General features: G+C 41.2%; 1 protein-coding gene across 1 annotated transcript in view; it reads left to right on the forward strand.

Annotated features, from left to right (window-relative positions):
* The window catches only part of DOP1A (DOP1 leucine zipper like protein A), a 2,183,138-nt gene that overhangs the window by 1,176,577 nt on the left and 980,082 nt on the right, over positions 1-26,479 (forward strand). The window contains exons 17-18 of the mRNA XM_044073353.1: positions 23,732-23,884; positions 24,657-24,757. Coding sequence (XP_043929288.1) covers positions 23,732-23,884; positions 24,657-24,757 — 254 coding nt within the window. The remainder of the gene's footprint in view (positions 1-23,731; positions 23,885-24,656; positions 24,758-26,479) is intronic.

Raw genomic sequence — 26,479 nt, forward strand, 5'->3', positions numbered from 1 at the left:
GTAGGTCCTCTTTTAGATTGCTTAATAAGAAACCTGGAATGTTATCTTGTCCTATTGAGGCCATGTACTGAGGCCGTGTATTTGGCCTTGGAGAGCGCATATGTGACCTGATCTGTAGAGGTACTAGGCAGAGGACTGGTGTCAGGTATGCTTTGGAGTATGGCTGGTGGAAACAGGGGGTTGAAGTTTGTGCCAAATCTGTCAGCTAGCAGGTTGGCAGTTTCCTCCAGTATAGTATAAGTGGTACATTCTACTACCAGTTCAGCGCACAGCTGGGCATTCCTTTTTAGATTTTGGATATAGTTAAAGAATGCCTTATGATTTTATGTATTTTAGCTTTGTAATTAGCTTTAGAGGACTTTACAAGATTTCTGATTTGCTTGTTCAAACTGTGGAGGGAATTCTTCCCTTGCTGAGTCAGTTCCCTCTTGTTCTTAGACATCAGTTTCTTCCTTTTGTTATATAACCGGTTTATACTTGCGGTCCACCAGGGTGCCTTGTTTTTTGGGAGGACCTGGTTTTAATCCGGTCAGGTACAGCCAAGTATATACTGCTGCTTAAATGTTTGTACAAGGCATTTGTGTACACCTCTGCATAGGAGTTATTTTTGTCTGTGGTTGTGGGCAGGGGGTTCAAATATTTGATTCCATCTCTTAGTAGGCTGTAGTTTGCTTTGGAAAAAGTGTTTTTTTTTTTTTTCTGCTGCTGTGATGGTGACAGGTTCAATAGTTACTTCAAGCAAGACTGGTTTGTGGTCCGACCTTACAAGGGAGGGCATCACACAGTGAGGGAGTGCAGTGATTCTCCCCATGTTGATGAGTACTATGTCTAGGACATTTGAGCTACTTGTTGGGGTGCAGACTGTCTGTTCCAGTACATTTGTATTGACAAAGTCCAGGATCCTCTGGGCTTGTATGTTCATGTATATGTATGTCCCCAGGTTGATGAAAGGATAGTTGAAATCTCCCATGATTAATGTGTTGAGCTGTATGGTGATTGACTCCATTAAGTCCAGGTAGGCGGTGTGCTTTCCTTGGTTCAAGGTTGGGGGATCATTTGCTAGCAGTGATATAGTAGGGTATTTTGCCTATAGTTAATTGGACATAGAGTAGTTTGAGAGAGTTGTACAGTTTGACTAGTCCTGAGGTTTACTTGGCTTTAATGAAGATGGATACTTCTCCACCTTTGGTTCTTTCACACTCATTTTGAGGTCTGAATGTGTGGAAGTCATTGTAGCTGTGCACAGTCGGGGTGCTGTCCGTGGTCTTGAACCATATCTCAGAGACTGCACAGATGTCAGCATCTTCCAAGGTGAGAAGTGCTTCCAGGGAGTGCAGTTTCATGTTTAGACTCATAGCATTAAGCAGCAGAACTTTGAGTTTGTCTCGAGTGGATTTTTTTATGTTGGAAATTGTTGTTTTTGACATTGCCTAAAAAGGCACTATGAAGTAGGCAGGTGCCTTTGCCAGTATCTGAAAGCATAGAGGAGACAGGTGCAGACCATCTCTGGCAAAGCCGTGTGGCCTGTCGGCCATGTTTTCCCAGACTGACAGGTACTGAATCCCCTTGGTGCGACACCACAAACTAAGCCAGTTGCTGAAGTCGATCATTTTTTGTATATAATATAGCATCATCCTGGGTGAAGGTAGAATGCTGCTTAGGGCTAGGGTCATACCTGCCTGGGACACATAATCAGAGAGTTCAGTCATGTCTTTCTTCATATACTCCAGAGAGGTACATTTCAAGTCATTCACCCCAACATGGACTATGACACAGTCATAACAGTACTTGTTTTTGAGTGACTTGTGTGCATGTGTGATTTGACGGATCCTGGCACCTGAAGGGGGGCATCTGACTGTGACCTTCTTGTCCATCCTGGTGAAGGGATCATCTGTGTGTCTCACAGTGGAGTCACCTATGACCAAGGCATTAGGTTTTGAAGTGTTTTGGCTTAGGGGCTTATTTGCTGAGACACTGGTGTATGAGTTATGTGTAGCAGTTTCTGTTTGCATAGCAGTGCATGCAAGTGGTTTACATTTGGGATGTCTCTAATCTTTTGACAGGCTTCTATTGAGTACAATGGCATATGTGGGTTTGTGTGTTGACTTCATTTTGTGTGAGGTGAAGTGTATGTGCTGACAACCTGTTTGACACAACCGCCTTGAAACATTCTGCATCCCTCTGGATTGTCAATGTTCTGTTAATGTTGTCAAATGTTTGCCTCCCCTCCACAAAACCACATTGATCCATATCTATCAATTTTGGCATTACTTTTGCCATTCTTTTAGTCATTATAGACATGAACATTTCATAACTCAGTGTGCCACTCAACCACAGCCCATAAGGCGTAACAACGTACCCAACACTCTAGTCATAGGTGACTCTATAGTCAGGCACACTGATGTTCCACTCACCAGGCTAAACAAGGAGAAAGTTACTGTCAGCTGCCTGTCGGGTACCAGGATCTACCACATAATGCATGCACTCAGGTCACTCCACAACAAGTACAAATATGACTTTGTCATTGTCCATTGACCTTCAGAGGGCTAACAAAACTATCTCTGATCAACAAAACTTTAGGCAACTAAGAAATAATACAAAAAAGGCAATACATATAGATAAAAAGAACTATTACTGTAAACTACAACAAACCCATCAAAACAATCCCCAAAAAATTTGGTCTAGTATAAACAAACTCCTGTCCCCTGGACACTCTCATACACCTACCCCTCTTGAGGCAGAGCCTAATACCCCCCTACAAACAGCCAATACATTTAATACTTTCTTCACAGAGACCATACAAACACTAGCCAGTCAGCTAATCCCAGACAACTCAAGCCTTCACACCACAACATTACCTCCACTACCAACATTTAAACTGCAACCTATCTCTACTACTCTCATCTGTAAACTCATCCAGAAACTTAAGCCTTGCACACCTTCTGCTGACCATATACCATCAAAATACTTGCAAAAAGCAGCTAAGGTAATTGCATACCCTATATCCATCCTCATTAACAGAACCATTACAGAAGGAACCATTCCAGACATTTGGAAAATCTCCCATATTATTCCCCTACATAAAGGTGGCAATTCAAATGATTACTCTAACTACAGGCCAATAGCACTATTATCTCCTTTAGCCAAAATAATGGAAAAATGCATGCACCAACAACTACTACATCATTTATCTCAACACAACATTCTAGCTAACTGTCAACATGGCTTTAGGCCATCAGACAGTACCACAACTGCCCTACTATCTTTTATAGATACCATTAATAGAAACCGCAATAACAATAACCTCTCATCTGCTCTCTTTATCGACCTCTCAAAAGCTTTTGACATGGTCAACCATGCCCTTCTCATCAACATTCTAAAGTCCCTCTCCTTTGACTGTCAGACTATTAAATGGTTTAGGTCTTATCTGAGCAATAGGCAACAAGCAGTTCTCTGGCAAAACAACATATCATCCCTTCAGCCAGTTACCCTCTGAGTCCCTCAAGGCTCTATTCTAGGACCACTTCTCTTTTCACTATTTATCAATGAACTCCACACAGCAATCCCCCAAGCCACCTGCATACAATACGCAGATGATTCTACGCTAGTATGCACAGCAAACTCCCCTTCAGAACTACATTCTCTAACCCAGAAAGTATTTAACATAGTAGAAACATGGTTTACAAATAGATGCCTCCTTCTCAATGCTAAAAAAACTAAGCTCCTTCTCTTTACACCCACAAACAAATCCTCACACATACATTTCTCTGTTTTTTCCAATAATGGTACTATTATACTCCCTGACACAACCACTAAACTGCTAGGAATAACTATTGACAATAACCTGACTTTTGACAGCCACATAAATAATACTATTAAAACTGTCAACAGAAAAATAGGCTCCTTATATAAGATCAAACCTTTCCTAACTCCTATAGCCAGAACCACAATTGCTCACTCACACTTAATCTCTACACTTCTGTACGCCTCACCCATATATACTAACCTAAAGAAAAATAATCTTACCAAACTAGCAAATTCCTATAATTCCATTGCCAGATTTGCCACTGGCAACACCTTTAGAACTCACCACTGTCTGAATCTAAGGCAACTAGGCTGGCTTGAACTTCAAATCCAACTGATACTACCCCAACTCACCATTGCCCACAAGATTTTCTACCAACCCAACAGCACTCCTATTCTTTCCAATCTCATCCTCCTTTACAAAAATCTGAATTCCCTGCGCTCCTCTAAGAAACTGCTTGCTTGCATAGGCAAGTCTAATAACCTGGCTAGAGACTCTCTTTTTTGTAACACAGTGGAAAAACACTGGAACATACTGCCCGATGAACTAACATTACTTTCTTCCTTGTCTCTCTTTAAACATAACCTCAAAAAACACCTCCAAACACACTGGTTATGCCCCTGTAGCAAGCCTGACTAACCATTTCCCGTTACTAAGTATAGCTCCCTAAATTTCGAATTCCTACTATTCTCGCTTAAATTACTAACACTCCTAATGCATTTGTTACATACTAACTCCTTGTAAGATAGACTAACTGATACTCCCAAATTTATATGCCAACAAACTCTCTCTAGTAGAATTATTACACTTAATTAACTAACTTCTTTCTCTATCTTATTAATACTGGTTGTACAGCATACTTTCTGTTTCTAAGCACGAGTCCTTGTTGTATTTTTATTAAAATCTTTTCTGTTAATGTCTACTTTTAATTCTTTAAATTTTAATTTTTAATTTTTAATGTTGTAATTCTATAATTGCCGGAGCTTTTCTCCCCGGGCCTCTACTGAAAATGGAAATATATCCAGTTAGACTAGCCCGGTTAACAAATGTAAAATAAAATAAATAAATAAAATGTTGGTGTGAATGACCTGAGACGTACCTCCCTGGACTACTTGAAAAGAGACATGGAGGAGCTCTCCGATCTTGTAGCCCAGGCAGGTATGACCCTAGCCCTGAGTAGCATCCTGCCATCACCCAGAATGATACCACAGTACAAGGACAAATGATCGACTTCAACAATTGGCTAAGCTTCTTGTGTCATTCTAAGGGGATCCAGTATCGGTCTGCCTGGGATGACATGATGACAGACCACGATGCTTTGCCAAAGATGTCCTGCACCTGTTGCCCTTGGGATTCTGGATACTGGCTAAGGCTCTTGCCACCCCTATAGTTCCTTTTTTAGGCAAGGTTCAAATGACAAATTCACCACTGTAACAGTTACAAGCAAGCAAAATCTGAGGGTAATGCTACTCAATGCTAGAAGTCTAAACCTCAAAATGCTTTCACTCGAGGCACTCCTTAACATGGAGAACATCGACATCTGTGCAGTGACAGAGACTTGGTTCAAGGCTCCAGAGAGCACCCCCGCATTGCCAGGCTATAATTCATACCACACCTTTCGGCCACCTAACCTGGACCGAAACACCAAAGGTGGAGGCGTGTCCGTATTCATTAAGGATATCCACACCTCCAGGCTAGTTGCTCAGCATAATGCATCTGAGATTATCCAAGTGCAACTAACTCTGGGCAAGACCACAATCCAAATTGTAACTTGCTACAGATACCCCACCATGCCCCAGGATTCCCCCACCATGCCCCAGGATTCCCACTCCTCATTTCTTGATACACTGGAAAATATTAGCGTACAACCCAACACCCTAATAATGGGCAATTTCAACTACCCCACCATTAACTGGGAAAACTACTCGCGTACCAGCTCTTTTGCTCAACGTTTTCTGGAATTCATAAATTCCAATGCCTTGGATCAACTTATCCACACCCCCACCAGGGGCAGCAATATCCTAGACCTGGTCATTACCAACATGGACGACTGGTGTTCCCCACCAGAGGTCAATTCCTCGTTGATCAGATCCGACCACAAGCTAATCAGCCTAGATATCCACATCCCGCCCCCACCCCCATTAGGGAAACCACCGTAAAAAATTTCTCCAAAGCCAACTTCACGTTTCTTAAGACAGAAGTGGCAAACTTCACGACACCCGTGCAGGCGGACAATAGAGGTACGACTGCTGAATCCTACACAAATGCACTTGCATGGATCGTGCTATCCCTAACACAACCAAGATGCTATCCTCTGGAAAAAGGAAGCCAGTCTGGTGATCCCTGCCATAAACAAACTCTACAACAGAAGAAAGAAACTGTTGCAAAAAGAGTAAAATCCCATGACTGGAAGAACTCCCTGGTCAGCCTCAGTAAGAAGCTGAGATCCCTCATAAAATCCTCCAAAGCTAGTTATGAAAACAAAATCACCACTGATTCTAAAGACAACCAAAGCATTTTCCCACCATTCTAAGTTAGTATAGTCCAGTTTTCAAGTTAGTGCTGAATTCAGGGCTGTGTTAGAAATCTCTGTGTTTGCCCATACCTTACTTGGATAGAAGGAAGTTTCTCTCTTCACCTGTGAGAGAGGGGAGCTTTGAGCATCCTATCTGTCCCTGGAGGAGTGGTTTCAGCCCAGAAATTAGTAGTTTATTGGTCTTTTTGGGCTAATTTCTATCTTTTTCATTTCCCTGCATTAAAAAACGCATTTGCCCGGTTTTGCGAGACTGTCAGCGCCAGTTAGCTAGGGTATAACTATTCCCGGCCCCACAAAGTCCCCTCTTTAATTTTGCCTTTGGAACTAGACAAACTTTCAACTTAAGCACTCAAGCCATTAATTTCTCAGCCTGGCACTTGCTCAAAACTCATAGCAAGCACTTATAAACCCTAGCACTAGCCCCCCTATACTGTACAGAAAGATAAGGCTCTCTATTCAACCTTACCAGCCAATCAGTAAAACAGTTCACTGTACCTATCAAGGCATGTCCAAAGGGCAGTTTCAGGTGTACTATCCAGTCCAACTGGTGAATCTGGGCATTTTGAGGCAATGTTACAACTGCCTGATGTACACAGACAACCCTCACCTCCTACCACCAAACACTAATACATGCGAGAGATGCAATTATACAGCCAAACTGGAGGCTAAGCTCTCTCAACCCAAGACTGGATCAGACAGTCAGGAGGAGAAGGGAAATGCTTACATCACACCACCAGTTTCACATAGACCCATTAAACCAGCACCGGCAAAAGACACACATAAATACACAAAAACATACTCGGAGGCTCTAAATAAAAATCTGCAAAAGCAACAGAGATCTCCATAGCAGACATCCAAGCAACCACAACCCCCCCAACACAAACCATAAAACACATAGTTCACAAAACCAGTGTGCCATGCAATCACAGCCCTTAAGGCAAAGTAACATACCCAACACACCAATAGGTGACTCTGTAGTCAGGCACACTGACGTCCCACTCACTAGGCTGAATAAGGAGAAGGTTACTGTTAGCTGCCTGTCGAGTGCCAGGATCTGCCACATAACAGAAGCACTAAGGTCACTCCAGAACAAGTACAAATACGACCCTGTCATTGTCCATGTTGATGTGAATGACCTGAGCCGTACCTCCCTGGACTACATGAAAAGAGATATGGAAGAGCTCTCTGTTCACGTATCACAGGCCGGTATGAACCTGACCCTGAGTAGCATCCTGCCCTCACCAAGAATGATACCACAGTATAAAGAAAAAAATTATCAATTTCAACAATTGGTTAAGTTTCTGGTATCATTCAAAGGGGGTCCAGTGTCCGCCTGGGATGACATGCTCGACAAACCACGCTGCTTCGCTAGAGACGGCTTGCACCTGTCACTCTTTCGAATACTGGCCAAGGCTCTTGCCAGCCCCATAGTGCCTTTTTTAGGCAAGGCTCAAAAGGTAAACCCACCACCCGTAAATAGCGCAATTAACAAAAAACTGAGGGTAATGCTACTCAATGCCAGAAGTCAAAACCTCAAAATGCACACACTCGAGGCACTCCTCAGTATGGAGAAAATCGATATATGTGCAGTAACAAAAACCTGGTTTAAGGCTCCAGAGAGCACCCCAGCACTACCAGGGTACAACTCATACCATATATTTTCGGCCACAGAACCCGGACCGAAATACAAAAGATGGGGGTGCATCCATATTCATCAAGGATACCGACACCTCCAGGTTAGTGGCACAGCACAATGCTTCAGAGATCATCCACGTGCAACTAACAATGGGCAAAACTGCAATTCAAAGTGTAGCTTGCTACAGATCACCCACCAAGTCCCAGGAGCCCCATTCCGCATTTCTGGAAACACTGGGAAACATAAAGGTCCTACCAAACGCAATAATATTGGGTGATTTCAATTACCCAAACATTAACTGGGAGAACTACTCAAGTACCAACTCCCTTGCCCAACATTTCTTAGAATTTATAAACTCAAACACCCTGGATCAACTGGTCAACACTCCCACCAGAGGTGACAACATATTGGACCTGGTCATCACCAACATGGGCGACCGGTGTTCCACACTGGAGGTCAGCCCCTCGCTGGTTAGATCTGACCATAAACAAATCGCTCAGGATATCCACATTCTGCCCCCACCCCCAGACAAGGAAATCACCATGAAAAACTTTTCAAAAGCAAACTTCACTTTACTTAAGACTGAGGTGGAAAGTTTAAAAGCACCGATGCTAAAGGATAACGCTGTCCAAGCTGCAAAATCCTTTACTAATGCATTCTACGGGCACCTGCAAGAATGCATGGATCATGCTATCCCAGGCAAAACCAAGACTCACTCCTTCAAGAAAAGGAAACCAGTCTGGTGAACCCCTGCCGTAAACAAGCTATACAATAGAAGGAGGAAACTAGCACAGAAAAGAGTAAAATCCCAAGAAGGGAAGACATCCCTGATCAATATCAGCAGGAAACTATGATCCCTCATAAAAGCATCCAAGGTGAGCTTCGAAAGAAAAATTGCCAAGGACTCCAAAGATAACCACAAGGCATTCTATAGCTATGTCAAGAATCTAAGTGGTAATGCTCAGATCTGCCCGGAGTTAGTGCAGAATGGCACAAAATACACTGAACCAACCAATATCAGCAACATCCTGGCAGACCGGTTCAGTGCTAACTTTACCCCCCTCACCCCCTAAAGGGCCCATCTCAATGCTGGAAGAATGCAAAGTTCCTGTAATCACGGCTGCACAGATAAAAAACACACTCTTCAAAGCCAAGAACACAGCATCCATGGGACCTGACAACATCCCAGGCTGCGTTCTACATGAAGTACAGAATGAACTGGCACCGCACCTTTGCACAATGTTCAGTCATAGCCTCACCTGAGGCTTTGTGTCCACTGAATGGCGCACAGCAATGGTTATCCCACTCCACAAAGGGGAGCCACCACAGACCCTAGGAACTACCACCCCATTAGCCTAATGAGCCTGGTCTGCAAGGCCATGGAATGTATCATCATGGAACTTATAAACAAAGACATTGGTAATCTCCAAACTCTGGACCCCACCCAGTTCGGGTTTGCAAAAGGCAGATCATGTCTCCTAAACCTGATAGACTTCTTTGAAGCAGTCACCAAAGCTGTAGACGAGGGTAAGGTGGTTCACACAGCCTATCTAGAGCTCGCCAAGGCTTTTAACACCATCCCCTACTCTGGAATTATAGATAAACTCACTAAACTAGGTATAAATCCCTATGTCACAAGATGGGTTGCCAACTGGCTCACTGACAGAACCCACACTGTGAAAGTAACAGACTTCAAATCCATCTTCAGACCAGTGACAAGTGGAGTACCACAGTATTCAGTCCTCTGTCCTCTCCTGTTTGGTATCTACTTTTCTGAAGTACAGGCTAACCACAGAAGATCTTTGGCAAACGAAGTACGCAGATGACTGCAAACTAGGAGCCATAATTGCAACTCCTAATGATGTGGACATCCTACAAAAGGGCCTCACTGAGACAGCTGCCTGGTGTGAAAGCCATAGCCTCAAGCGCAGTCCCAAAAAGTGCATTGTCATCCCCTTTGGTATAAACTCTGTACCCATGAGCTACCACATAGGTGGTAGTCCACTTAACACCGAAAGTGTGATAAGAGACCTTGGGACACAAATGGACAGTAGTTTCTCCTTGTATAATCACATCGCCACAGTAGTCAGGAAATCCTTGTATGTGGAAGACCTCATCACAAAAGGTTTCTCATCCAGGAAAAAAGAGGTCATTTTTCCCCTCTACTCATCACTCATTAGTCCCATTATAGAGTACAACTCCCCTTTTGGTATGTACCTCACAAGACATCTACAACAACTGGAAAGGCTACAGAAATACCTCACAAAGAGGATTACCGGCCTCAAACAGATGCCCTACACAGACCGTCTCAAAAAACTCAGCTTTACACCGTTGCATATTGCCTACTCAGAAGCAATCTCTGCCTAACATACAAAGCTATGCCAAACCCATAGCTGTTGGACATTAAAGAAATCCAAAACAGTGTAAGAAACTTCTCTGTGTGGAAGATTTTCAGTCCATATATTTCTAGTTAATCACTGTATATTAATCAAATCAGGCAATAGTAGTAGAAGTAGCGAACGTAAACTCGTCTCAAGTCAAAACAAAAAGTAATAATAGAAAATATATAATTGTACAGCATTACTAAGTATTCAGCAAGGCAGGCAGTCTGTTTCCAGTCGAAAATCCTTAAAGTAATTTACTTATAGTCTAGTACCTACCTATGAACCTATAGTCATGGTTTACTATTGTAATGAGCCTGTATGAAGCTGGATCTAATGGAACTTTACCCTCTTTAGGTATTACAGCTACCAGTGCTTTCTTCCAAGATGTTGGTACTCTCCTCTTAAAATACTGTTAAACAAAACCTTTCAGATCTTCATCATTTTTTCCTCCTAGCTTCCAAAGTTCCACAGGAATACCTTCTATTCCTGGGGACTTTCCTATATATATAAATATATATATATAAATATATACATATATATATATAAATATATATATATATATATATATATATATTTATATATATATATATATATATATATATAAACATATTTATATATACATATATATATATATATATTTATATATATATATATATATATATATAAACATCACATTTTTCATATATATATATATATATATATATATATATATATATATATATATATATATATATACATATATATATATATATATATATATATATACACATATATATATATATATATACATATATATATATATATATACATATATATATATATATATATATATATATATATATATATATATACATATATATATATATATATACATATATATATATATATATATATATATATATATATATATATATATATATATATATATATATATATATATATATATATATATATATATATATATATATATATATATATATATATATATATACATATATATATATATATATATATATATATATATATATATATATATATATATATATATATATATATATATATATATATATATATATATATATATATATATACATATATATATATATATATATATATATATATATATATATATATATATATATATATATATATACATATATACACATATACATATATACATATATATATATATATATATATATCACAATTTTTATTTTATATCATCTCCTACTATTCTAACGGTTAGTAATTGAGCCTCATCTTCCTCTAACCTCGGCATATTTAATTCTTTCATAAACATTTCCATTTGTATCTTTTCTTGTTTTCCATATTTCTTTGTTTTATACAGACATTCATAGAATTTCTGAAATATTTTGAGCACCTCTGCAGGATCTCGTTACCTTCCTTGTGATAGGCTCCATAAGCTTGATGATGGCCTTTTCTACTTTTTGTTGCCTGAGTCATTGTGCAAAATGTTTTTGTGCTGTAGTGTTGTTATCAAAAAATCAGTTGCTTAACATGAATCTTTCTAAACTCTTGTATATTATTGACGTAATCCTTGATGTTGTGCTTAGCATTCTACAGTTGATCCTGTAATTGTTCTATGAGTTTCCCCTATTTTGCAATACTTTAACATTTGTCATTTCCTCTAAATAATTCTTATTTCTTAACCATTGCTCCCTTTCTTTTATTTCCACTACACCTTAAATTTTTCCCACTCCTTAGTTATATTTTCAGATGTAATTTCTATTCTCTCGAATAGCTTGTGAATAACCTCCACCACTCATTCCTTAAATTCCTCTCTTTTTGAATAGATAGGTGGGAGACCGCCAGTGTCTCATTTATATTTCATTACCGTTTGTTTTTATTTTAGTTATTATTGGTACGTGGTTTGAAATAGGTAATGAGTGTGTATCAAGGCATTCAATTAAATGCACATGTTCCTGTGAACTGTAAATTCTGTCTAGCCTAGCCCAGTTTTTAATATCTTTGAGGAATAATATGTAAATTCACTTTGAATACCTATTACTGAATTCAGATCTTCCATGTCAAATATTTTGATACATTCTTTTAAAAATCTAACCTTCTTTGTTATACATTCCATTCTGGCCCCTAGACACATCTTCACTGCTGCAAATCAAATTCCATTCCCCACCTGTAATTAATATTCCTTGCCGAAAACTGATTATTTCTCCCATAATTTTCTTAAACTCCATTATAGCAGTTGTTGGTAGAATATAAATACATGGCAGTGTAATCCTCCTCTCTTGCCAGTAGCCCCTTAGCGCTACAAATCTGCTATTATCTTTTTTATCCTCTTCTGTTGGTATCAGAGCTCCCCTTACAATTAATGTAAGTACTCCTGTTTTTCTTTGTCAGAGAGATTCTGCTGAATAACCATCCTGAAAACCTTTCTTTATAAAATTCACATGTTCTGTTCTTTGCAAGTGTGTCTCATGTAATATAGCTATTTGCAATCTACATTTTTAGTATAGTTCACTATTCTTTCTTTTTTGTATTTGTCTGTGACACTTTTGATGTTTGAAGACATTACAGAAAGTATCATTGTATTGAAAAGTATTCCCACCTTTTATTTATAACACCTTCTTTGTTAACTGTCTAGTTCCACCTTTTGTGTTACATACATACACTGTTTGGCAGGTTGAACTTTTATATAGTTGTTTCTTGATGTATCCATTTGAGCTTATGTCCCATCTTACAAAACTTTTTGTTTTAAGGAAAGCCCCCAAAAACTACTCCCCTAAAATCTATTAATTTAATAGCACACAAAAGTATGTACATCTTCAAATATTAAAGTTTTACCCCCCTAATAGGAATGTGTCCCAAACTAACAGCAACACTCATAGACTTGAGTTAGCCTAAATGAAAGGTTATCCACGCTAAGACGCATGGTGCAGTCTGTGTTTCTACTAAGTGCTAATTGGGTTTGTCATATTTTTATAGCTCTCCCAGCTGGGAAAACCCCATGATTGCTTTCAGAGAACATTATCTCCTAACAAGTTTCTCTTTCTTTTTTCCCCAGTCAATCTCTCTCCAACAGACTGTAACCAATGTCTCTATCAGATTGTCTGCATAGAAACATGAGAACCTGACAGCCAGTTTCTCATGAGATTGTCACTATGGAAACATGAGAAACTGCCAATTTCTTATCAGATTGTTTACATGGAGACATGAGGGCCAGATATGGAATTGCTACTAAGCATACATTCATTTGCTATAAAAAAAAGCCTTGTAATAGTCAATATTATTTTTCATTTACTTGTTTTCTCTTAAAATTTGTTACTAAATCAATCTAAGGTCCTTAATCTTGTCATTCCCGCACACAAGAACGAGAAAAAGCACATTAATTTTGCTTTTGTCATGCTCTTTTAACCAGGCTTTTTTTTTTTACATTGCAATGCCTACATTTCTTAAAACCGAACAAGAAGAAATAGCGAAGGGAAAGAAAAGAACAGCAGCACCTATTTACAATCCCCATTGCACTTAAAAATAACCGAGAAAACTTTACTTTCTAGTATGCAGAGAAAACCATACACCACGAAAATAGTACTATTTAAAATAAAACGTTTTCTTTACTTACTGTTAACTTTCTCTCTTCACTTCCCTTCCCCAAAGCATTTTTCCGAACATTAATGACAATGAAGTAGGGCATATACTTTAGAGTCCCCCACAAGTCCAACAAATTGTGAAAAAGTCCAATATTTCCAGATTTTCCTGTTCTGTCATATTTCCCAGATATAATAATTGCATTGCAATCCCACATCGAGTTACTGGTTTTATTACTGTTCATCTCCATCTGTCAAGTCCTGTCTCATCTTCATTTCCAACATACTCTAAATTCTTCTAGTCAACTCTCATGCTTCCTTCATTGTCTCCAACATATTCTGTTGAAACAGTGGAAAAGGTTTCACAGGTACAGTATTACTGTGGTCTTTATTTCCAGAAGAACAAGAAGCAGAATTTCCTTCTGTTGCATAGCTCACTTTTTGTTGAACAAACTTTATTTCCTCCTTAGCATGTACTTCATCAAAAAATGATTTTGTCCCTCCAGGGAAGAGTACCTTGAAGACAGCTGGGTACAGCAATTTGAATCTCACACCTGCATCTTGACATTCCCTGAATAGTGGAATTAATTTTCTCTGGTTCTGCATGGTGTACAATTCTCCACAAAGCCTCTGCTATCTTCCACTTTTCTATTTTGTCTTTCTGCCGCAGTCAGAATCCACTCCTCCTGCTGGTAGGATTGCATGTTTATTATTAAATGTCTGGATTTGTTTCTCATAGCCATGTGTGTAGCATACACACAATGTGCCCTTTCAACTAACAGCTCCTATGGTGAAGTACCAGTCCAATTGCTTATGTGTGCTTTCATGAAGTGAATGCAGTCTCTTCCTTCCAGCTTCTCTAATATAGCTGAATAACTCAAAGTTTTCCCTTCGTGCTTTGTCTTCTAATTCTATTATTTTTGAAACATCACTTCCAGAGCAGTCTCACATTCAGCCAGCCATTTCTTCATTTTACTCTGTGATTTTTGAAGCATTATCACCTCATCTGAATGTCTGTTTAAAGCTTCTTCCATTTTTTTCCAGCTTTTTGTTGTTTGTATGATAAACTTCCATCACTGTTTCATTTATTTTAACTAGGTCTGTGTGCAGTTGTCTTATATCCTCCTCACATTTTGTAGTTATGTTTCCAGGTGCTCTCTATTTCTTTTGTCCTGGTATCCATGCAGTATACTTACTAGCCAGTTACTGAAAGTTACCAATAAGCACAAAAGTCTACTGGCCTTCTCTGTTGAGTCCCAGTTTTCATACTGGGAAAGCTAGAGTCTAGGTGTTACTCAGTACACATCCATCTTGGAAGAACCCGTCTTTCCTTCATTTCAACCTGTGATTCTTCAGTTTATCTGCTCATTTGAATAGGTATTTAAAACTTCCATTACTTTGTCATTTGACTATATATTCCTTGCAGTGCCTTACACCACTGAGTACATTTGATTTATTTTCCCTCAGTTAGTGGAAGGCATCTCCTATAGTAAAGCTAAAACTTGACTGCTTTTTGCTAAACACCTGCAAGGTTCTTTCCAACCAGAGTTTATTCTTCTCTTTTTCTGGTTGATTTTCTCTCTCTCTCAATTTCTTCTTTGGTGGTATCCAGGCAGTGTAATGACTAGCCAGTAACCGAGTTTTACCCAAATTGGTAAACTTTAATGGCTTTTAATACATTTTCAGTTTCCACAGTGGGAGAGCTCTAATCAACCTGCTCAGTGTAAAGCCATTTGGAAGTCCCAGGTTCTGTCTTCTTGACCTGCCTTCTATCATGACCAATTTTGGCTTTATATCTTCTTGGCAAACACCCACACACAGTGTTGTCGCCTCACAACAAGAGGTTCCTTGGTTTGATTCTCGGATGTGGTGCCTTCTGTCTGAAGTCTGCATGTCCTCCCTGTGTTTACATGGGTTTCCTCTGGGTGCTTCGGTTTCCTTCCACATTCCAGTGACATGCAGTATAGGTGGACTGGACACACTAAATTGGCATGTGTGTGAGTGAGCATGCAAGTGTGTGGCGTGGAAGACCTACCACTACAGGGTTAGCCACCCTGGTGGTGTAGACCCTGGCTCTGGATGATTGTCACTTTTACTCAAAGAAATTTGTATTACAATTTTTTACATATCTTTTTGAAGTGACTCTCTGACCCCATCTGCAAAAATGGGAAAAAGAAGATGAGTTTGGATGGCCAGATCTTCTTGAGAAACCTCATATTCTGTCATTCTTTATCTTACTTTTGTAAAAGTGCAGAAATCAGATCAGGCTGCCTGTTTAGTGCTTCTCCACTGTCTTTAGTCTTGTTATTCTTTTGATGCAGTATATTCAGCGAGTGCTCCACTAACTTTAAACGCTTAGTGTGCAAGTGGTCTGTTTTGTTCTTCCAGAGATTTTGAAGCCATTGGTTTCACAATAACTGTATTCAGGTTTGTTTTATACTTGACTGCCACACAGTTCCACTCAAACCCAACTTTAGTTTGAGCTGAATTTCTTTAGAATTCTCAGATATTCTCTTTGAAGACTTTTAGATACTATATTTATCAACCTGGGACAAAATATTAAGTACATTCATAACCACTAGATGTTAAGTTGTCAATCTCGCCTTCATTCTTGCTGGATGGGTTCGGAGCCGATCCTTGGCTCCGACTCGGCACTTGCTAAGCTCGAGAGCTAATTTTACCAGCTCGAGGCAACCCTATATCCCATGATGCAAGGCGGAGACTACCCAGATCTTGTTTGCCGCTTCGCTAACGAGGTGCCTTCTTTTACCAGCTCCAGGTAAGTGAATAGATTTGAGACTTTTCGTCTACCTCCCTTTAAATTGATATATATATTTGTTTTTTGTTAACCTTAACGCTTACTTTAACCCTATTCCCGTTAGTGTTCCCTTTTTTTCGAGTTATTTATTCCCTTTCCCTAGCTTAGGCCTTAGGCCTTCCCCTCCCTAAATTTTTTCCTGTCAGGGATTGTTTGTGTATGACTGTGTGTTATCCCTGTTTATTTTAAATTGTTGGATTGGTGTTTTTGTGTGTGTGTTACTGTATTGTGTTTCCTCGACACAGTTATGTCGAAGGACACTAAGGTCTCAGGCTTCAAGAAGTGTGACTCGTGCTGTCAGAAGATGTCTCTGACAGACGGTCACACTTCTTGTGTTTATTGCCTGGGACCTTTGCAGCTGCAGGACTCTTGTGCTATCTGTCATGCCTTCAGCCCAAAACTCCTGCAGGAGCGAAGAAATAAGCTAATATTAAGGGGCTTATTAAAGCCCGAGAGCTCCCCGACTAAGTCGGCGCCGGGGAAGCCCTCGAAACCTGTTAAGCCTTCGGCTGAGAGTTCCAAGCTGTCAGCTTCTGGTTCACCCTCACCAGGGTCGAGATCGGCTCCGGCCAGAGCCGATCCTTCCACCTTACCAGTCTCAGTATCGGCTCCATCCGGCGCCGATACTGCCCAATCCAGACATTCAGTGTCGGCTCTGGCTGGAGCCGACGTATCTTCGGCTCCGTTGGCTCCATTGATCTCAAAAAAGAGATCTCGATCCCCTTCAGTAGAGTCCATACGTTCGGCTCCGAGATCACCCTTGCTCTCGGAGCAGAGTCATCAGAGCCGTTCTTCTCGGTCATCCTGGCTGTCTGATCACGACCTCGAGAGAGTGGTGAGTAGACTATTAAAGTCTCAGGCATTGGCCCAAATACTCCATAGCCCATCTCAACAGACGGTAGCTATTTCACATCCACCAAACATTACTCCTTCGACTCTCTTACAGAGCTTGGAGCTGGAGCTCCTCGGAACCTTCACCATTGTAGCTTTGGAGCCGATACCACCCCTTTCGGCTCCATCGTCCTCTGCTCCGATTTCCTCCTTGAGGCCTTCATTGGAGGGATCCGGGCGTCTGGTCTCTCTCGTCGGCTCCGAGGGGGCGAGTGGCATCGGACCCTTGTCCGACCCCGTTCTCCCTCTCGGAGCTTCGGCGTTGGTGAGCTCGGCCCCGACATCTGCCTCGGAGCCTTCCCTCTCGGTGAGGCCTGGGGTTCCTATCTCTTCAGAGCGGGAACTTTCTGGTCTCTCTGATGGGGGAGCCTTCGAGGTGATGAGGAGTGTACTAGCCCCTGGGCTTAGTCAACGGACAGTTCCATCAGCTCCTCCCACTACAGTGCCTGCTGACGTCTCTTCCCACTCTCTTGCTCCCGGACCCAGAGATCCAACGCCTCAGGTTTCCCCATTGGGAATATCTTCCTCTTCCGAGGCTTCTCCTGATCCATCAGGTGAACCCCCGCATAAGAGGACATGTAAGAGGAAACATCTAGACTCCCCTGAGTCTACTACATCTGATACTGACCTGGATGAGTCGGAGGGATCCCCAAGGTCCTCCTCTGAGGATGTCTCATTCTCAGATATCCTTGAACTCCTTAAGCAGAGGGGAAACTGGCCCTCCCTTAATCCTTCCGAGGACGAGTTAGTATACCTGGAGGAGTTCAGATCTCGACCCGCCACCTCCTGGGTGTCTCCGCCTTTCGACCCTCTTATGGAGGTAGTGGCTCGGAAGGCATGGATGGCTCCGGATTCGGTGGAACCTATCCCTAGGAGGCCTTCAAAATTCATTACGGCCCCACAAGATAGACAATATTTAACAAAGGGTGTCCCAGTTGATGCCATGGTGGTGGCTGCTGCCACCAAGAAGGAACTAGCTGATCCTTCAGTACCTGTCCATCCTCCTAACAAGGATTCTAGGACTATGGACAGGTACGGCAAGCGGATTTTTTCTTCAGCGACTTTTACCATGAGATCGCTGAACTACTTATGCCACTTCACCCGCCTTCAAAGAGATGTTCTTAAAGAGTTGGGAGAAGTTTTACAGGATCCGTCAGCTGCTGGGTCTCAGGATAAGATTAGCTCACAGCTAGGAATCCTTAACTCCATTGTTAACTCCTCCATGCGGCTCATTTCTTATGCAGCCGATGGAGCGAGTAGGGCCGCAAGCACAGGAGTGGCTTTAAGGCGTCAGTCCTGGATGCGGCTTTGTAATTTTGCAGACCCCTTCAAGGCATCCTTCACAAACTCCCCCTTTGATGGTTCGACCTTGTTCGGACCTCAAGTGAAAGACACTTTGACTAGATGCGAACAAGATGGCAAGACTCTTTCTGTCGTAGGAGTCCATTTCTCCACCCCTTCAAGACCTTACCCCAAAGGACAGAAGGGAGGGAAAATGTGGTTCCACAAATCTCAAGGAGTCACGCCTGACACACGAAGTCAGTTTACCCCCAGAGGCAGAGGGGGTAACAATAATAGACGCCGCCCTAGGGGCAGAGGGGGTCCGCAGAATCAGGGTAGCAGAGAGCCTCTTTCTGACAAACCCTTCCAGCATCCCTGAGATGTTGCCCGATTGTCCGCCTTCGGAGGCAGTCGGGGGAAAATTATCGCTGTACCCAATAGCCAGGCTTTCCCTTTCTCAAGACAAATGGGTACAGTCGATTATATCCGAGGGTTACAAAATTCCCTTTATTCAAACCCCAATTCAACAAAGGGAACCCTTCCAGACGTTCCACCGGTCTAAGGGAACTAGCAGTACTAGAAATATCAAAACTGCTAGTAAAAGAGCCATCCAGCCAGTTCCAGCGGACCAAATAGGATCCGGAATCTACCCAAGGTTCTTTTTAGTTCCAAAAAAGACAGGGGACTGGAGACCAATATTAGATCTGAGCAAACTCAACAAGTTTGTAAAGAAATCAAGATTCCGGATGGTCACGCTTCAGTCCATTCTGCCCTTTCTGGGCAAGGACAATTGGATGTACTCGATAGATCTTCAGGATGCATACTATCACATAAAAATTCACAGACGCTCCAGAAGATTTCTCCGCTTTCGGCTGGGGACCAGTCACTTCCAATTCAGAGCCCTGCCCTTTGGACTCACTACAGCCCCCAGAGTGTTCACCAAATGTATGGCAGTGGTTACGGCTCACCTGAGACGTCAAGGATTCCAGGTGTTTCCATATCTAGACGACTGGCTCCTCACTGCCATCACCAGGCATCAGCTTCTCCAAGCCAGAAATTACACCATTCACATTTGCAGAGGGCTAGGAATTTCTATAAATTTCGAAAAATCTGCCTTGTCGCCTTGTCAATCTATTACTTTTATAGGCGCAAGATTGGACACCATACAACTTTCAGCAAAGTTAACAGACCAAAGGATCTTGGACATTCAAAGACACGTCCAGGTGATTCTTCTCAGCAACAAAATTCAGGCCAGATTTGCTCTGAAAGTATTGGGTCTTATGGCGGCCACCATAACACTTCTTCCCCTTGCCCGCTTTTACATGCGTCTTCTACAATGGATGCTGTTCACCCAATGGTCTTTTCAACAACTTCCCATGCATCACGAGATCATAGTAACTCCAACTTGCAAAAGGCATCTGAATTGGTGGATATCGTCCCCACAAATCCATCAAGGCAGACCTTTTGTTCCTCTTGCCCCGGTTGCCACGGTTACATCGGACGCCTCCCTGATCGGGTGGGGGGGGGCATTATCAGGGCAGAATGGTCCATGGCACTTGGCAACCTTTCGAGTACCATCTGCACATAAATGTCCTGGAGATGAGAGCGGTGCTTTTAACATTGCAAGCCCTCAACGACTCTCTTCCCCTGGATACTATTGCAATCCAAACGGACAATATGTCCGTAGTGTGGTATATAAACAAACAGGGCGGAACCAAGTCCTATCCACTGTGTCGAGAGGCTCTCAGACTTTGGCAACGGGCAATCTCTTCTCACCGGTTTCTGATAGCAACGCACATCCCCGGGAAATCCAACATCATAGCGGACAGATTGAGCAGAGCTATTCTCATGCCTCACGAGTGGTCTCTCAAACAATCAGTGACGGAAGAGATTTTTCAGAAGTGGGACCTTCCTTGCTGCGACCTTTTCGCTACACCTCAAAACAGCAAATGCCCAGACATCTTCTCTCTCTTCCCCTTTCCAGGCCATCCCCCCAGAGACGCTCTAACCCAAGATTGGCCCCGGGGACTTCTTTATGCTTTTCCCCCTTTTCCGCTGATACCTCATCTAATTCAGAAAGCAACCGCCTTGAGAGCCAAGTTGATTCTCATTGCCCCTTATTGGCCTCGACAGATATGGTTTCCGTTCCTACATCATTATCTCTTGGTACAGCCATGGCATCTGGACCCGGTTCCAGATCTTCTGACCCACCAGTCGGGTCAACTGCACCAATCCATACCTTCTCTCAACCTCACTGCTTGGTTGCTCCACTTACATCCTTAGCCAGGCTTCCTATGATTTCTAATCCTGTCCGGGATATCATAGTAGCTTCCCTAAAATCTTCTACCAGAAAGATTTACACTAGTAAATGGCGACGTTTCTCTTTCTGGGCAAAAGCTAGGAACATAGACCCCTATACTGCTCCAATTCATTCGGTATTGGACTTCCTAGCCGAGATTTTTCATTCAGGATCCTCTTCTTCCACAGTGAAAGTTCAACTGGCAGCCATTTCAAATTTTCATATAGGCCTTTTGGACCACAACATTATGTCACATAAACTTTGCAAGGCATTCCTTCGAGGTATCTTTTTACTGAAACCTCCGATTAGAGACCCCCCACCACAGTGGGATCTAAATTTAATTTTAACATCCTTGATTCTTCCCCCTTTCGAACCTGCAGCTGCCTGTTCTTTGAAATTGCTTTCTTGGAAGACACTTTTTCTGGTCGCCATTACTTCTGCCAGGAGAGTATCTGAGCTTCATGCTCTCTGCATTCGTCCTCCCTATTTAATATTCCACAAAGATAGGGTATCTCTAAGGACTAATCCGTCTTTCTTACCAAAAGTGGCATCATGAGCGAACCTAAATCAATCCATTGATCTTCCAGTGTTTTTCCCGAATTATTCTGATAGAGCGGAACAAAAGTTACATTGTCTTGATGTTCACCGCCAGCTCAGATATTATCTGGACAAGACTAAAATTTTTAGGAAATCTGATCAACTGTTTCTATCCTATGCAGAGAGCAGGAAAGGCCTTCCAATTTCCAAGGTAACTTTATCTAGATGGCTGTCTTCTGTGATCACTTACATTTATCAGCTCAGAGGCAAAGAGTTGATTTCTAAGCCAAAAGCCCATTCTACCAGAGCTCTAGCTACATCTACAGCTTTTCAAGCTAGACTTCCAATAGACACTATTTGTGCAGCAGCCACATGGGCCTCTCCTCATACCTTTGTTTCACATTACAAATTAGACTTGGCCTCCAGAGACAGAGCGAATTTTGGTTCCACCGTTCTCAAGAGTCTGTTCCATTGAGTCACCCAGGATAGAGGTGCTAGGGACGCGGTCCCATCCAGCAAGAATGAAGGCAAGATTGACAACTTAACATTTAGAAGTTATGTACCTACCATAACGTTCCATGTTAGTTGTCTTCTCTCACCTTCTTTCTTGCGTCCCGCCCTCCATCCCTGTAGCCTGGTCAGACCGGGAAGATTATGCATCTTCTATTAAGAGGTTATTCCCTTTTTCTGGCTGTTCAGCTTCTAGTGTCACTAGATTAGGTTGATCCTTTCTAGAGGGTTATGATGTTATTTAGTATTGTTATTTTTCTTCCTCCTCGTCAGTTGGAAGAAAATATTACTATTTCTTTAGATACCAAACGAGATCTGGGTAGTCTCCGCCTTGCATCATGGGATATAGGGTTGCCTCGAGCTGGTAAAATTAGCTCTCGAGCTTAGCAAGTGCCGAGTCGGATCCGAGGATCGACTCCAAACCCATCCAGCAAGAAAGAAGGTGAGAGAAGACAACTAACATGGAACGTTATGGTAGGTACATAACTTCTAATTTTATTTTTAACAGGTTAAAGCTTCCCATATTTAGAAAGCTGTTAATCAGCCTTTTTGGACGTTTCCTGTGCTAGAACTATTGACAAGGTCACACTTACATATTTTGCCCATAGTGTGGCTTTTAACCATTTCTACTATGGAAAAAGTCCTCTGATTTCTTCATTTTATTGCTCCCTTAGTTTACTTTTGGTCTTCTTCTTATCCTGTTTTACATTATGTGAGTTCAGATTGTTGGGAATTAGTGTTTTATACTGTTGATGAAAATGTCATTTTGCAGTCAGGCTTTTTAGAAATTCATGCACAGGTGAATTTGTGTCTAAAATGACCTCTGTCAGAGTATTTGTATTCCTGCCTGTCTGTTTTTTCAATATTCTCCTAATAGTAACTTGCTATCGCACCCAACTTGTTTATGCCTTGTGCTGGTAGGTACAGTGTGAGTTTTTTTCAACTGTTAGTAAGGCTCTGACCTATATTTGACAATAAAAATTTGAGCAGGCAGGAGGTTTGCTTTACCCCAACTGTGTCAATATTAGTAATGTTGCCAATGTCGCTAAGATAACAGACACATGGTAGATGGCTGTATAGCTATCTAGCATTAGAGAAGTCTTGAATAAATGCTGGAACAGTTTTGATGTATGTTGTAACTTACCTGACTGGTTGATTTGTAAGCTGATAAAATATTTAGTTACTTGGCTACCTGTAGGACAGATAATTGTGCTTGGTTTTACTTTGAAGTTACGCAAAAAAACTGACAACATAGCATTCTTCATTTTCTTATCTAAATTTCTAATGCTTGTTTAAGTTTTCCTCTGACTCCTTGTTTTACCTTTCTCTACCTTTTTCTAAGTACATGTCCTATATTACCTTCACCTTGGTTTGTAATTAGTCTATATAAGCTTGTTGCTTACAGAAAGTTGTAACACCTTCCCATCTTGCCAGATCAAAAACGGATTATTTTGTCTTTGTTTTGAAGCACGTGGCATTAACCTTATGGGACCATCTTGGTGAAGAATCTCCACATTACCATCAGAAAAGCGTGGAACTGTTTTATCAGCTGCACAATCTTGTTCCATCTTCCAGTATCTGTGAGGATGTCATTAGTCAACAATTGACTCACAAAGACAAGGTAATATGTTCTCATGTCTTTTGAAACATTCATGACAAGTGTATTGGCAAAGCATAGCATCTTATTATTAATAAAGGAAGAATACATTATGGCAACTTGTCTGATAATGTAGAAGAGCTTGTGTCTGCAAAAACAGGAACTAGGAGTTGATTAGTAGCCCAGGTGTATAAGGGCTAGATGGGAGAAGAGTCACAGAGTAGTTAATTAACCCTTGTGTTTTCCAAGAAGTGAGGGAGACCTCTACATATCCGGCAGAACAGCAATGTATCTGGTTAGGGCAGGAAAAATAGAGTAGATGAATATATGAGTGGTTCGGACATATATAAGCAGGATCTTGCAGCCACTTTGGCATAATCTGTGAAGGGCTCATTGGATCAGAGACTATGACATTAGAAAAACCAGTCCCACACTGTGGTTACCTCAGGGGCCTGCAGCCAACTGCTATCATGTGAATTGAACAAATGGAAAAAGTGGGCAGTCAGCACATTTTCCAGAGCATCTGATGGCATTTGTTTGTGTGTGTGTGTGTGTGGGGGGCTTAAAATATGAGTATAAAGGTTTTGTTTAACTGTCCCAAAAACTTATCTTAGCATTAGCACTTTTTGGCTTGCATGTTATATCGGAAAGGATATTGATATTTTATTGTGCTTAAAGCTTCTGTATGTCTTTTTAAATGCTCAATTCTAAATTAGCTGTTACAAGTTTAAATTAAAATGTCATTATGTGAATCTTGTTATGATATGAGACTTACAACAGATGCATTCTGTTTCAGAAAATACGAATGGATGCTCATTCAAAGTTTGCGGTTTTGTGGCACCTCACAAGAGATCTACATGTCAGTAAATCATCTTCCTTTAAGAGAACATTTGACAGGTCAGTTTTCATAGGTTGTTTAAAAAATGAATCACAGGTCATGCAGTCTGTAGAAAAAAGTAGATATCTTACTGCAGCAAATGCATGGTGATTGTTCTGCAGTGTTGTATGTCTGTTTGGTGTAATGAGTATGTTTTCTTTGAAATTATTACATAGCTCTTAGCCTTTTGTCTTATTTTTTTTGTTAGTGCCTCAGAGTTGGGCAGCTGTCTAATGTTACTCTTCTAGTTATACACTAAACTACTAAATAATATATATTTTTTCTCTGTAGTTTTTGGCTTCTTAGTAATAGTATTACCATAACTGTATAATTTTTATCTTGTTATTATAGTATTTTGCTATTTGCTGTTACAGGTAAGACTTTTAAAAAATGTACCAAATGTGGTCATAAGCTGTTATCTCAAAATGTGCATGATCTCTGTATTATTTGTTTGGGTCATGAACTACTTAAGGTTGAGTATTCAGTTTGTAAGGTTTTGGCCCTTGATCCCTAGCAGTCAGGAAGACTAAACTAAGTGTTAAGGGATGACTTCTTGCTGTCTCAGTTGGCAAACCCAAAAAGGAGAGGGAAAAAGATTAAAAAAAAAAAACATAAGGCATGAGATCAGGGACCTTCCTCTTCCACAGGAGGAGCAAGGAAATAATCTTCTTTACTAGCAATGAGGCACAAATGTCTGGTATTGGAGGTAATAGTAATTAGAGATACGTCTTCCACATAGACCAGCAGTAGACATTCTTCGAATGGAGAGGTATCACACTTTCTGGGTTCAGGGCTTCCTCTTTCATCTTCTTTTTAAGTTGAAGCATTTTTAGAAACACCTCTAAATCTTATTTGTAGCCTATGATGAAGGCTTTCTTGGAGATGCAAATGGAGATGGACAAATTCCCATCTCCCTCTGTTACCAGGGTGGATCAAGTTGGCCTCTCCACCTCTTTTAAACTCCTTCATTGGTGCCAATTTCTGAATCAGCAGATGTTCTTCGTGTTTCACTGTTGCAGTTATCACATTTGGGTTATTCCTGCCAGGGTAGCCCTCGGACGGCCCTTATATCAGAGACTTAGTATCTGCGTTGGTTGCTGTCGCTTGAGGACTAATGCCAGGTCTTCAGTGGTATAAAGTAAGGCAGCCGACGCCATTACATCAGTCTTTCTTGCCATGGAGCCCGAAGCAGAAGCAGTTCACACGAGTGCCGGTCGGCCTCTACCTGAGTTTTCATTTCCAAATTGAAGGTGAAGTCTTCTAAAGCGAAGTACCCCATTGGGGATCCTTTTTTCTTTCACTAACCAATGTCAGAAAAAGTTAATAATTGTCTCGCCTGTGGAAAACAAATACCACATCGAAACTTCCAGTCTTACTGCATCACTTGTCTAGGCCCAGACCACGACGTCCCCCGTTGTCGTTTCTATGCTTTGTTTAACGCTAGAACTGTCTGTCATCAGGCCCTTATTGTAGTTAGATATCTTTGTTTACAGTCCTTGAATTCCGATATGGTTTCGGTAAGCCATCCGACAGCAGATCTTCCGAAAAAAAAGTAAAGATAAAGACACAGACAAGACCACACAGGTCTAAGCCTACCAACGACGCTTATGTTAAGCTAGTTGTCAGTCCTCTGGTACTCAGTGAGGCACTTTTACAGCCCCTGATGCCAGCTTCAGTTGATTCGCAGGCCGCTACCGAGACCCTTTCGGAGTCCGGTGTGCCGCAAAACTCTTCTCTGTCTA

The sequence above is a fragment of the Protopterus annectens genome, chromosome 1.part1, assembly GCF_019279795.1.
Source record: "Protopterus annectens isolate FY-2018-M chromosome 1.part1, PAN1.0, whole genome shotgun sequence".
In the NCBI taxonomy this organism is placed as follows: domain Eukaryota; kingdom Metazoa; phylum Chordata; order Ceratodontiformes; family Protopteridae; genus Protopterus; species Protopterus annectens.